Source organism: Cynocephalus volans, chromosome 10 (assembly GCF_027409185.1).
Source record: "Cynocephalus volans isolate mCynVol1 chromosome 10, mCynVol1.pri, whole genome shotgun sequence".
NCBI classification, from domain to species: Eukaryota; Metazoa; Chordata; class Mammalia; order Dermoptera; family Cynocephalidae; genus Cynocephalus; species Cynocephalus volans.
The window spans coordinates 130,873,838-130,887,964 of NC_084469.1; the positions used below are offsets into that span (position 1 = coordinate 130,873,838).

Consider the following 14,127-nt stretch of genomic DNA (forward strand, 5'->3'; position numbering starts at 1 on the left):
TATTGGCTTCAGCATTCTGCTACAATATGTAGTCGCAGTATATGAAGAAAGCCCAGCCTCACTGAGGTATGTAGTTGGAAAAGGGAGGAATATTTTAATAGCCTTTTTAGATAATTGTGGATATCCTGTCCACTGAACCAAAACTCAACAAGTGGTTTCTTAAAGGTTAATTGCAATGTGGAATCTGAAACCTTATCAATAAAGATCTGACTTGATGGTTCAACAAGATTTTTTGACTTTCCTATGATGGTGCTTTCAGATATGTATGTTACAGGTGAGTACCCATACAACCATTCTGTTTTTCACTTTCAGTACAGTATTCAATAAATTACATGAGATATTCAACACTTTATTATAAAATATACTTTGTGTTAGATGATTTTGCCCAATTTAGGCTTATGTAAGTGTTCTGAGCACACTGAAGGAAGGCTAGATAACTAAGCTATGATGTTTGGAAGGTTAAGTATATTAAATGCATTTTCAACTTATGATTTTTTTATTTTGGGGTTTACTGGGATGTAGTGCCATCATAGTCCAGAAGCATCTGTATTGGGGAGCTGTCATGGTAGCAGACACAAGTTTTCCAGAATTCTAATTTTTGCTTGAAAGCTAGAATTTTTTTCACTGGCAGCAAATACTATCAGTGTTTTCCTTAAGGGACAGGTTCATTTTGATCATTTTCTTTTTTTTTTTTTTCTCCCCGCCCCCCACTCCCTTCATTTTGGTCATTTTAGAGAAAATGTCTGACAAATACCCAAGTCTGACTAACCATAGATTGTCAGTCAGACATTCTTTCAAGTAAAAAATGGTGTTCCATAAAAAAAAAATCAAGTTCAGCTCACGACTCAATTACACATGCTTCTCCTTGAGACAATGATCATACTTCAGTGTGCAGCAGAAATGCTCTATGAGTAGTTTTCATCACACAAAATATTGAAAAGATGAATACTCAAGGGTCAAGATGAAATAAAACTAATAATTTTTACTACTTCAACACAGACATTTTGAAGTTAAACTGGCATTTTTTCCCCTGCCAGTTTGTGTAGGGAAAGATACAATTACTTGTAATTGTTTAGTGTCAACTGCCTTGATTCATGCTAAGGTGCCAGCAATCACTGCAAATGTCGACACAATGAAAAAAAGCAAATAATATCTTAGTATTACTGTGAAAATGCTTTGAACTCACAGACCCCCTGAAAGGGGATCCCCCGAGTCCATGAAGTATACTTTGAGAACTGCTTTACTGAGCTGCTTCATGTAATTCCAATATGCCATTTAAACATTAGCTATCTCAGAAAGAGTTAAATAAATTTCAAAATTAATCCTCATATGATCCAAGTAAAAGAGAGTGTTGGGGAAGTGACAGAGGTATTCTACCATATTCAGTTTGATTGCTAATCCCAAGCCAGACATTAAAAAATATAATATCTAGGAGAATTTTTTCCTACAGATTTGATTATAAAATATTTGGCAAAGGAAATCTAATTCAAACCAGCTGCCGAACTCTTACTGAGCAGCAGTTCGTTAGGACACACTGCCAAAAGGCCCCCTTTTTGTAGGGAGGCCAGATGAGCTCATGCAAAGGTATTTTAGCAGCTTTTGTCCCATAAGTCCCATAAGCACAAGACCAATTTTCCACATTGTAAAGTAACACACTTTCTTTGAGATCTTTTTCTCTTCTAGTCAAAGAAAGCTTATAGGAAAAGATTACAAAGTCCATATCCTGCAAACTTATAGAACCAATGTGTCTTTCTATCTCTGTCATGTATCTTGCTTTAATCTCAAGAAATGTGTAAAATAAAAATCCTGTTCATTTATCACTTTCATGTTTTACTTAGTTCTTCACCAACTTGAAATAGCTATTGAGAAAACACACACACGCACACACAGAATTTTGGTTTCCAAGAATGTGTAAATGTGCAATTTAATATAAATAGTAACTCATGTTAATTTATATCACTCTAACAATGTTATCTGATTTTAAACTATAATTAATTCTTAATTTATCAGGGACTATCTACTTTTGTGGATAATCAAGGTCCTTAATTTCCTTTCCTTCCCTATGTGTTTATGCTATCTCTTACTCTCTTTTTTAATCTCATCCACTCATGAGAACATCTATGTTCCAAAGTATTAGAAATAGAATTAGAGAAAATGAACATTCAGCCCTTTCTCATTACTCATATAAATCTCAAACCCTCTCTTTCTCCCACACTAAAAAGCCATAAGCTTACAACTTTCTGGCCTCACCTCCCTTTGTGGGATACCTCCTGGTCTTGTTCCATCCTCTGGTCTCCCTCAGTGGCTACCCTCTATCCCCTCTGGCTGGTAGTGATTAAGCACCACTTAATTCTATCATGGTTGAAGTGACTTCAACTAATTCCACCTGGCCAACATCACGGCCACATGGAAAAACTAAACCTGTCATCTGCCTGTCATTTTGGATCCTAATGCACCAGTACTTCCTGAACAAGGAGTAAAGAATCCCTGTTGCTACATTAATTAAACTTATTAAGAAACAACATCTTTAGAGAGCTACAGGACCCATCCATTTAATTTATGGTCAGTTGAATTTGCATGTCTAGGTTGATCCAAATAATGCATTTGAATTCTTCACGTTTAATATGAAACTTTGACTATGTATAAAAACTAGTAGAGCAAGATCTCCTCTTTTAACATGGCCAAATTAAACCAATTACTTTACTTTTTACATAGAATTCTTCTTTTATATTATTTCTATTTAATAATACAAAACTACTCTTACAAATAAAGCAGCTAACACTTACCTGAGCAGTTACAATGTCACGTGCCATTCTAGACATTTTTCAAGTATAACTCATTTAATAATTATATGAAAATATGTGTCACAGAAAGTTTCAGTAACATGCTCCCAATCATGTACTATAAATGGCAAAATAGGGATTAAAACTCAGTTTATTACGGATTGGTCTTAGTCCTTCCTATTAAATCTTGTAGGGTTTGTTTTAATCATAACAGCTTTATTGACATATAATTCACACACCATACAATATACCCATTTAAGTTCAATGGTTTTTAGTATATTTAGAATTGTGAAACTGTCACCACATAACCCCCAAAAGAAAGACTATACCCATTAGCAGTCACTCTCTATTGCTCCCTCCCCCATTTATCAGTTGATGGGCACTTGAATTGTTTCCATTTTTTTGGCTACTGTGAATAATGCCATTATGAACACTCATATATAAGTTTTTGTGGGACATAAATTTTCATTTCTCTAGGGTACATACCTAGGAGTGAAATTACTGGGGCATATGGGGACTCTGTGTTTAACTTTTTGAGGGACTTCCAGACTGTTTTCCACAGCAGCCACACCTATTTTACATTCCCACCAGCAGTGTATGAAGGTTCCACATCCTTGTCCACTCTTGTTATTATCTATCTTTTTAATTATTGTCATCATCCTAGTAAGTAGGAGATGATATCTTAATGTAGTTTTGATTTGCATTTCCTTATGGCTAATGTCGAGCCATTTGTGTGTATGTATGTATGTATGTATATGTGCGTGTGTGTATATTTGGGGGGGGGGCAGCTGGCCAGTATGGGGATGCACTTGTATATCCTCTTTAGACAAATGTCTATTCAGATCCTTTTCCCTTTTTCTAATTGGACAATTTATCTTTCGATTATTGAGTTGTAAGAATTCTTTATATATTCTAGATACAAGTCGCTGATCAGATATATTTTTCAAATATTTTCTCCCATTCTGAGTTGTCTTCACTTTCTTGATGGTGATACCTGAAGCACAAAACTTTTTAATTTTGATGAAGTCAAATTTATCTATTTTTTCTATTGTTTCTTGTGCTTTTTGTATCATATCAAAGAAGGCTCTGCCTATCCCAAAGTCATGTAGATCTACTTCTGTATTTTCCTCCGAGAGTTTTGTAGTTTTAGCCCTTAAATCTTACCTATATCTTTTGCCTAGTTGCCAATTAATACCACACTGACAGAACACACACAACCACCCTACTTCCTTCTTTAGCACCAAAATGCTTTGGTGGTCTATGTCTAGTCTAGTCTATGACCAGAAATTATTTGTTTGTGAAATTGAAATTTCTAGTATTGAACAAAGGCTCACCTATGGGATGTGGTAAGTTTCTGCCCCATCCCTCCAGTGGCACACAGTTAAAGAAATGTCCAAGCATTCTTGTATTCTATAATCATAACTAGAGTGTAAGCTTCTTCCACTAAATTAAAATTTAAGAGCTCTCCATAGTCATATTCTTAACCTCTAAATCTTTGGAAAATAAAATTTGATTGCCCTAATTATAACTACTGAGACATATCCACATGTTTTTGAAGGATTCCTGTAATGTTCCCAATGTAACCCTGACAGAGAAATTACAATTTAAGTAACAGAATTTAACTCAACTAAGATTTACTGAGGGCCTACTATATGCAGAGCATTGTGGGAAGTGCTGAGAAGATTAACTCATAAGTCCTGACTTCAGGGAGGTTATAATTTAGTGGGGATAAAAACAAACAAACAAACAAACAAAACAGAGAAACTAACAGTTAAACTCAGTCTTTCTGTAAGACTTTTCTGTTATAAAGGCATTAACAAGGGCATACCTTTCTTCTAAAGCCTAACAAATCCATTATCTTTATTCTGTGATCTAGGAGCTCCATCTCTAAATTAAAGAGGTAATCCTGGAAAACTATGTAAAAAAATTATATTTTTATAAAAGAATGTAAAAATTATATATTTTATAAAACAAATGATACATGTAAGGAACTTGGGAAGTTGAAGGAAATCCTGTATAAAGTGAAAGTCTTCCTGTAATGCAAAGAATAGTCTTCCTTACGTGAATCTTTTTCTGCTCAAAACAGGAAACCCCCACACTGTTCTCTATAGAACATTCTAGATGGTTTCATCATTTAGCTCTTTGGACTACCAAATACTTTTTCTGTGGGGCTCCTTTTCAATGTGTACTTTTGAGTTACATCAACACCTGATTCTTTGTGAAGTACAAATAAAATTGAATATAAATATGTTTTCTAGTTTATCCATTAAGACATTCTGGCCCCCAAATCTAAATTTCTCCATTCTTTTCCCTTCTAACCTCCCAAATCTGGCATGCTAGAAATATACTTTAGCTTCAGGTCAAATCAATGTTTATTTGATGGAATCAAAATTATGTGTTCTTACATTAGAAAGAGAGGTTAAAGAATATTTTGGCAGAGTTGTGTGGTTTATTCACAGTACCACATTCTGGTTTAAATGATTTCATCACTCAGTCAAAGGCTATCACAATTTCAGTGGTTTTCTAGTCACCATCAATAAAGTAAAGAAAAAAAAAACACAAAACTATTATCTTCATGACGAAGCAAGTCTTTAACGGAGCATTTAGGAAGTTGCTTCACCACTCAAAAAGTGCACACAAAAATACTAGTAACATAAATACTTTATTTTGAGCTAGGAGCTGCAAAATGATCAATAAGGTTGTGAAAGAAAAGTTTTTGTCTACGTCAACTATATCAGCTACTTAAGTGCTATTTTAGGCACCTAAAATAATAGAATTCACTTTGAAATTCTTTAGTAGATTTAGAGTGGGATAAATATTTTACTTTTTTGTCTTTAGTCTTACCTTGTGGCAACAAGAGGGTAGCTATGACATGGTGATGCCCAGGCATCTCTTGTCCACGGCATACAGTCATAAAGAAGCAAATCTTTCTCAGTCACAGCCATCAGAACAGGTCTCCATTGTTGTCTTCCACCATCTAGTTTTGCCTGTTACAATGGTAAAATCCAGAAGTCAGAGCTAACTATAATTATATGTCATTGCAAAAGTTCTTTCAGTGATGGCCTAACACAGTGGGCATCCATTTTGTTTTCCCATCCTAATACACTTGAGATACAGGAAACATCCCATCAAGTTCCTTCCCACTGGTAGAGATTCTCCATTGGGAGGTGTCAGGTGGTGTGTACATTTTTTTTTTTTTTTTTTTTTTTAATGCTGATCATGATCCACTATGTCATATTTTAGAAAATGCTGAAATAAACTATTGCCAAAGAGTTCCCCATTATATTTTAGGAAGTTTATTTCTTCAGTTTTAAATGTACCATTGTACTTACTTGCATAAAGCAGTTATCTCTGTAAAGATTTTAAAATGCAGGAAAACAACCACTTTATCTGTATTGTCAAGGATCCAAGGCCAAAAAGCAAAAGACTGTGTTCAAGAGAAGCCCTGTCATCATCAGAACTTTTGCCCTCCTCAGACTTTTGAGCAGGGACTGCTTAACAACACTTATTTTAACACTGATCCTTATCACCAGGATTCAAGTTGATAAATCACGTATGTCCTAAATAGTTGTCTTCATAACCACTTCTCATTTTCTTTTCCTTAATGACTTCTGAAGGTATTTTGGACTTGGCAGAACACCATAAGAATACTTTTATAGGCTGGTTAGCTCAGTTGGTTAGAGCATGGTACTGATAACACTGGGGTCCAGGGTTTGACACCCCCCCACACACACCCAGGGTTTGACACACACACACCACACACACACACACACACACACACACACACACACACACACACACACACACCTGTAACCTGAAAGTGGACTGAATGGTTCAGCTCTGTGTTATAACACCTTTTCTCCTAGCCATCGCCCCAAACTAATTCTAGCTGTGGGAAATGAATTCTAGCCCATGAAAGGACTCATGTTCTTCCATGTGCTGAAAGCAACAAAAAACATGACCTAACTGAGAATTCAAGCAGAGTATTGTAGAAATAATTATACTTTTCTTATCAGTGAACCCTAGTTTTCTAAAACTCCATATGGGTAATTGTGCAATATCTGGAAGGAGAGTATCAGCTCTAAAGAGGTTCCCTTAGATACTTACATTTTTGGATCATAGATTCCCTGAAGGAATTTTTAGTTTACGTTCACTGCTCAGTCTTTCTCTGCAAGATTGTTAAGGACAATATTTCAATAGGGGAAATAATATAAAATCTATCTTTCAAAGGGTTAAAATAATAGTCTCATTTTTAAAAATAGATTTTTATCTTAAGTTACAAGAGGGGCATTTTGAAGGCTAGGCCAGAGTATATGCTATTTGGAAAACCTAAAATAAATGTATTTCTTCCCAAATAAGATATTTTGGGCCCTAAAGAAAAAATACTAATGGTAGGGCTGGCTGGTTGGCTCAGTCGGTTAGAGCATGATGTTATAATACCAAGTTCAGATCCCTGTACCGCCAGCCACCAAAAAAAAAAAAAAAAAAAAAAAAAAAAAGCTAATGCCAATAGAAGCAATGTCTAATTTTAAGACAGAGAACTTTTTGTTTAATTTTTTTAAAAAATTTTTAAGTGTTTATTCTTTAGCTAAGTCCTTAGTTTTTAGAGAACATCTTTTTCCTTTTCTACTTACCATTGGAGAAAAATGAAACTACAATTTTAGTAATTTTATTTGCCTATTTGCCTTAACTTTTAAGTATACTGTTTGCTTTTACTGGAGTCAAAATGCTCTCTGCTATGTATAGTATTTGTTTTGGGTTGTGGTTATCAGCACAGCAGTCTTGGGGCTCCACTACTGAATTTTTGGCTGGAGAAAAAAGGGATACTAATGTTAGGGTTTTAGTTTGCTTGTGTTTCTACACCCACATGTACATACGCCTGGTCAAACAATAGCATTCTCCAAATTTTATTTTCTAATAAATAGAATTGGATAGCACTAAAGATGAAAAACTACTAATAGTTATTATCCAGTCCCTAAATCCCTTAATTCTATAAATCTTTTTTGACAGGTGATGTACTGCTATCCTTTTCTATCACAATAGAAAACAGAGAGTAAAAACTAAATAAACTATTCCACTAATCTTGATTTAGTGTATATGTTCCTAATTTAAGTCTTGATGCAATTTGGGAGTTACCAGGGACAAAGTAGGAACTATTGAAACAAAGCTTTTCCTTTGGCTGTCTTGGCTTTTTTATCAATACACTAATGCTTTAAAAAGCTGATTTTACATGTAAAACATGTCCTCCATTTGGTAGATTCAAAGGAAATTCACTTTTAGAAATATAAGCAGACTCCAAAAAGCACAAGCAATGGAAGCAAAAATAGACAAATGGGATTACATCAAACTAGAAAGCTTCTGCACAACAAAGGAAATAATTAACAGAGTAAAGAGACAATCCACAAACTGGGAGAAAGTATTTGCAAATCATACATCAGATAAGGGGCTAATATCCAAACTATGCAAGAAACTACTCAATAACAAGAAAATAAAAAATCTATTTAAAAATGGGCAAAGGACCTAAATAGACATTTCTCAAAAGAAGACATACAGATAGCCAACAGATACATAGAAAAATGTTCAATATCTCTGTCATCAGAGAAATGGAAATTAAAATCACAATAAGATATCACCTCACATCTGGTAGATTGGCTATTATCAAAAAGATGAACAATAACAAGTGTTGGTGAAGATGTGGAGAAAAACCCTCATACACTGTTGGTGGGAATGTAAATTAGTACAGCCATTCTAGAAAATGGTATAGATGTTCCTCAAAAAACTAAAAATAGAATTACCATACAATTCAGTAATCGCACTTTTGGGTGTATATATATCCAAAGAAATTGAAATCAGTATGTCAGAACGATGTCTGCACTCTCATGTTTACTGTAGCATTATTTACAATAGCCAAGATATGGAAACAACCAAAGTGTCCATCAACAGACAAATGGATTTTTAAAATGTAGTATATAAATACACAATGGAATACTATTCCGCCTTAAAAAAAGCAGGAAATTCTGCCATTTGCAGTAACATGGATGAATGTAGAGCACATTATGTTAAGTGAAAAAGCCAGGCACAGAGAGACAAATACCATATGATCTCACTTATATGTGGAATCTTAAAAAAATTGAACTCATAGAAGTAGAGAGTAGAAGGGTGGTTACCAGAGGCTGGGACAGGGTGGGAAGCAGGGGAGATGCGGAACAGAGAGATGTTGCTCAAAGGGTACAAAATTTCAGTTAGATACGAAGAATAAGTTCTGGTGATCTATTGCATAGCTGGATGCCTACAGTTAATAATATCCTGTATATTTCTAAATAGCTAAAAGACAGGATTTTTAAATATTCTAACCACAAAGAAAGGATAAATATTTGAGATGATGGATATGCTAATTAGTCTAATTTGATCATTCCACAATGTATACGAATATTGAAATGTACATTTTACCCAACAAATATATGCAATTATTATTTGTTAATTTAAAAAAAACCTCTGTAAAGGGGGGGAGAACATAACCAATTAAAGGGTAAAATATCAGTCACGTAAAAACCAGTTATCAGTAAAGAGTTAGATGTCCCTATGTATAGAACAGATTTTCTATTGGTTACCAAATACCTGTTGTATAGGTATTCCTTGTTTTAATCAAACTCAGTGTATGACAACATGAAGTAATAAAAAAGATAAATTAAGGAGAGATCATTTAAAGTTAAACAAACGATCCTTCCTTAATTTATCTGCCCGAATGGCTATCTTCTCTAAGTGGAACTGAAACGGTTTCATTTACATGCAAGTTTTTCAGGAAATTCACCTCTTGCCAAAAGGAATGTTTATCTATATTAAACAGATTACATGATCCAAATTTTCTTTATCATTTTCATACTCACAGAATTAACCAATCTTATAGGTAGAAAGGGCTTTGGCGTTTACCTAGTTCATTAGATACATAAAATCATTATAACACCTCTGAGAAATGGTATATAGCCTTGTTTGAACACCTTATGCTGAGAGTGATATTTGATTTGAGTAAACCAAGCAACTACTTGAAAAAATAAAAGTCAAGAGTATTTTAGAAACAGTATACTCTGAATTAGTTCAGTGGTACTATTTTTAAAGTGGTTGAAACTTCTTCACTTAATATTATTTCCCAACCTTGAACTTGTGTTCTTGGACAATATTTTATAATTAGTGACCTGTCTGCTTGCTTTTTATATGTATGTATGTATGTATGTAGACAAAGAAAAAAATAACAGCATCTATTACACACAAAGTACTAGAGTAAGTTTTCTGGAGGCAATAAAGATTTGGAAAAAATGTGCTCCTATCTTCCATGAGCTCCCAGTTGGATGGTGGAAACACACACATAAACATAGTCCACAAAAGCAGATTGTAATGAATTGGTAGCTTTATTTTCCTTCTTTCTAGCATAAACCAAATTAAGTCCACTTAAAAGTCTGGCAACTCTCAAATATTGCTGGTGGGAATCTAAATTAGTACAACCCCCATGGAAGGCAATTTGGCAATATTTATCAAAATTACAAATGCATATACCCCTTGTGGTAATTTTAAGATATGTCCACAAATTCTCTGCTACTCTTCCTTTCAAGAAGTGGAGACTGAATTCCCTCCTCTTGGATATAGGCTGGACTTAGTGACTCATTTCTAACGGAAAAAAGAAAGCAGAAGTAACAGTGTGTTACTTTTGAGACTAGGTCATAAAAGGCACTGTTGCTTCCATCTTGTTCTCTCTCTCAGATCACTCTTTGGGGAAAATCAGTAATCCTGTTGCAAGGACACTCAGGCAGCCCTGTGAAAAGGTCCACATCAGAGGGACTGACGACTTCTGCCAATAGCCAGAAAGAAACTGCCAACAGCAAGGTAAATGAATCATCCTGGAAGTAAACCATCTACCCCCAGATAACTGCAACCCTGGCTGATCACTTAACTGAAACTTCATAAGAGATCCTGAGCTAGAATCATCCAGCTAAGCACCATCAGATTTCCGATCCTTAGAAACTGAAGTGAATGTTTGTTATTTTAAGCCACTAAGTCTTGGGGGTAATTTGTTATGCAGTGATAGGTAAGTAATAATACACCTTTTGACCCAGCACTTCTAGGGATTTATCCTAGACATATAGAAATATCGCCTACTGTCTGAACTCTTACTATCCAGACTTAAGAACTGATGTAAACTTTTGGATAAATCCCCTACTAATCGAAGTTTTATTACTCACTATCAGAAACTTAAGAACCAAATATATTCTGATAGTGTGGGTTCCCTTCTTGTCTAATCTATCTGAACTCAGGAACCAAAGAGTTTGGATAGAGCACACTTGAAAGGACAAACTGCAAGGCTATTCATTGCAGCATTGTTTGTAATGGCAAAATATAACAACAAAACTGGGGCAAGTGCTTATTTAATTACAGCCACATAATGGAATACTATACAGTTGTAAAAAAGAATGAGGTAGTTCTCTGTGCATTGATATGAAAAGCTCTCCAAGATATACTGTTTAATGAAAGAAAAAAAAAAAAAAAAAAAGCAAGGTTTTTTTTTGTTTGTTTTGTTTTTTTTAAGATGACCGGTAAAGGGATCTTAACCCTTGATTTGGTGTTGTCAGCACCACACTCAGCCAGTGAGCTAACCAGCCATCCCTATACGGGATCCGAACCCGTGGACTTGGTGTTATCAGTGAGCCACGGGCCGGCCCAAAAAGCAAGGTTTAAAGTAGTATGTATAATATGCTATCTTTTGGGGGGGGTGTGTGTGTGGCTGGAATTTTTTATAAAAGAGGAAAAGATGAACAAATGCTCATATTTTCTTATAAAGAAACTCCAAAAGATTTAGTAGGAAGAAATAAAAGTGATTCCTTCTCTGGGGGAAAGGGGATGGGAAGTTGGTGGATGGGGGACAGGAAGAAGAGCAAGACTTTTCACCTATTAATTTTTTATCCTTTGACTTTTGAACTATGTGAATATGTTACCTTTTTAAAATCAAAGATTTCTGGCATTACTGAAAGCACAGAACAATTGTCATTCAATCCAGTTTTCCAACTACCATTTAAAAATAATATAGAAATAATGATAAACATAACTAAAATATTAAAATTTCTAAAGTCATATGTACTTATACCATGATTTTCATTAGTTTCTTTGCTTAGTTATTCAAATTATGCTTCATAGAAATGATCACTTTACTAATTCTGTGTTCTAATTTACTATAATTTTATTTGAAACACTCATAAAATTTCAGAGATTAAAAAAAAAGATTATTGGGATCCAAAATTGGTTCCACAGCATAATTACCTGGGGAGCTACCAAACAAGATTGCCAGGCCCCGCCACAGATCTACCAAATTACAACTTTGTTGGGGACAACATCCTCTCTAAATAAACAAAATCAACCTCGACTGGAAAAATAAAATTAAAATAAAAACTTTGTTGGGGAGGAGGGTGGGTAGCCAAATTGGGAAACTATTTAAAACAAAACAAAACAAAACAAAAACAAAAGAACAGAAACCTCTCTAGGCTGATTCTAACATATTTGAGAACCAGTGCTAGTCCATTCCTTGTCCCTTTGCAGACACATGAGGGAACTAGGATTCAAAGAGATGAAGGGAGTTTTAAAAATGTCTAAAACCAGAGAAAAACAGAGCCAGCACTTGAACACTCATCTTTGAAATCCCTAGTTCAGTCTTCTTTTTTAAGTCCCTCTGGCCCAGCTGAGAGTGAAGAACCCAAAAGAAAATAGGTGTAACTAATGTCACGTAGAACTTTCACCCTCCTTTTGTCAAACCTGGGATCTAAAATAACTTGGATTGTTGAATTCTTCCTTTCCCATCACTCAACATCCACATAGGCTCTCTTGTTTCTCTTCTTTTCAATTTTTAGTTAGAAAAGACAGTTGTTACCTTTGGCTAATGGCTTATAAAATATTTTGTATATTTTATACTTTTCCCAGAGCTGAGAAGCAAACTACAGCCTGCTGACCCTGGAAACTCTGCCAATAGATTAGAACAAGGGTTGCGAAAATTGTTAATGATCTCTGGCACAAATCCAGCCCACCACCTGTTTTTGTAAATAAAGTTTTACTGAAACACAGTCACACCCATTCATTTTCATATTGTCTATGACTGTTTTCTTGGTACAAAAGCAGAGTAAGAGGGCCAGCCCATGGCTCACTTGGGAGAGTGTGGTGCTGATGACACCAGGGCCACGGGTTTGGATCCCTATATAGGGATGGCCCGTTAGCTCACTTGGGAGAGCATGGTGCTGACAACGCCAAGTCGGGGTTAGGATCCCCTTACCGGTCATCTTTAAAAAAAAAAAAAAAAGCAGAGTAAGTAGTTGTGATGCTCCCTGGCCCTTTTCAGAAAAAGTTTGCTGACCCTGTTCTAAAATCATGATAATTACTTTCTGTCATTAAAGACAGAGACAGTATAAGAACCTCTTTTTCTTAGTCAGGTTGTGATGAAGATTACAACCTGATAGTGTGATGATAGTTAATTCTTCTGGTGGAGGTGTTAATCAGCAACAAATAGCTGAAAGCCAGAAAGGAAAAAAAGGACGAGAAGCAAAAGACTGATGAACAAAAGAACTGCAAGCTAGATATCCAGAACCTAACAGCATGATACATATTATAGATATATGAAATGGGGGAACCATTCTGGCTCTGAATGGGGACAAGGTGAGACCCTGCCCTACCTCCCAGCCTACCTGTTCTGCCAGCCAGGCAATGTGTTTGACTTCCTTGCTGCCTCCTGCTGTACTGGTTGCACCAAGCATGGCATTGAGTTCAGCCAACACCTGTGGGAGGAGAGCCATTATGTTGGTGTGGATAGCTACGAACCAGGAGTGTGCTGTGGCTGTATCCTTGCAACGCAGGATCAACGTGTTCCTGCTATCAGGAGAATGCAGCTCTATCAATCTGTGTGGAAAAAGAAAAAAGAAAAAAAAGTGAGCTAGGTCAGAAGTCATCAAACATGCCAGGGTTTAATACACATAACTGCAAATCTATTTTAATTTTGCATTCCTCAAATAGAGACACTTTCTCTTAATTCCCTAGAGTCCAATTCCAGAGAAAAACCACATACGGAAAGATAATCATCAGAAAGACTAACTGCTGGATCTGCTGTTTCTGTGTGTTCATAATGTAATGCTCTAAGATAAAGGAACCTATTGTATAACCTATAGCAGAACACTTCACTTTAATTTCCATGTCAAAAAATAGAAAGCATGCTTGCTGAACCTCATAGTCACATAGTAAAGAAGAAACTGGTATTTTTAAAAATACTTTTGAAATTCTGGTATAACGTATTGTCAGGTAAGAAAACATACTGCCAAAT

General features: G+C 35.3%; 1 protein-coding gene across 2 annotated transcripts in view; it reads right to left on the bottom strand.

Annotated features, from left to right (window-relative positions):
* The window catches only part of SNTB2 (syntrophin beta 2), a 94,458-nt gene that overhangs the window by 27,209 nt on the left and 53,122 nt on the right, over positions 1-14,127 (bottom strand). For both annotated transcript variants that reach the window (XM_063112369.1, XM_063112370.1), the window contains exons 3-4: positions 13,499-13,709; positions 5,628-5,770 (exon numbers count right to left, since the gene is read on the bottom strand). In XM_063112369.1, the coding sequence (XP_062968439.1) occupies positions 5,628-5,770; positions 13,499-13,709 (354 nt within the window). The remainder of the gene's footprint in view (positions 1-5,627; positions 5,771-13,498; positions 13,710-14,127) is intronic.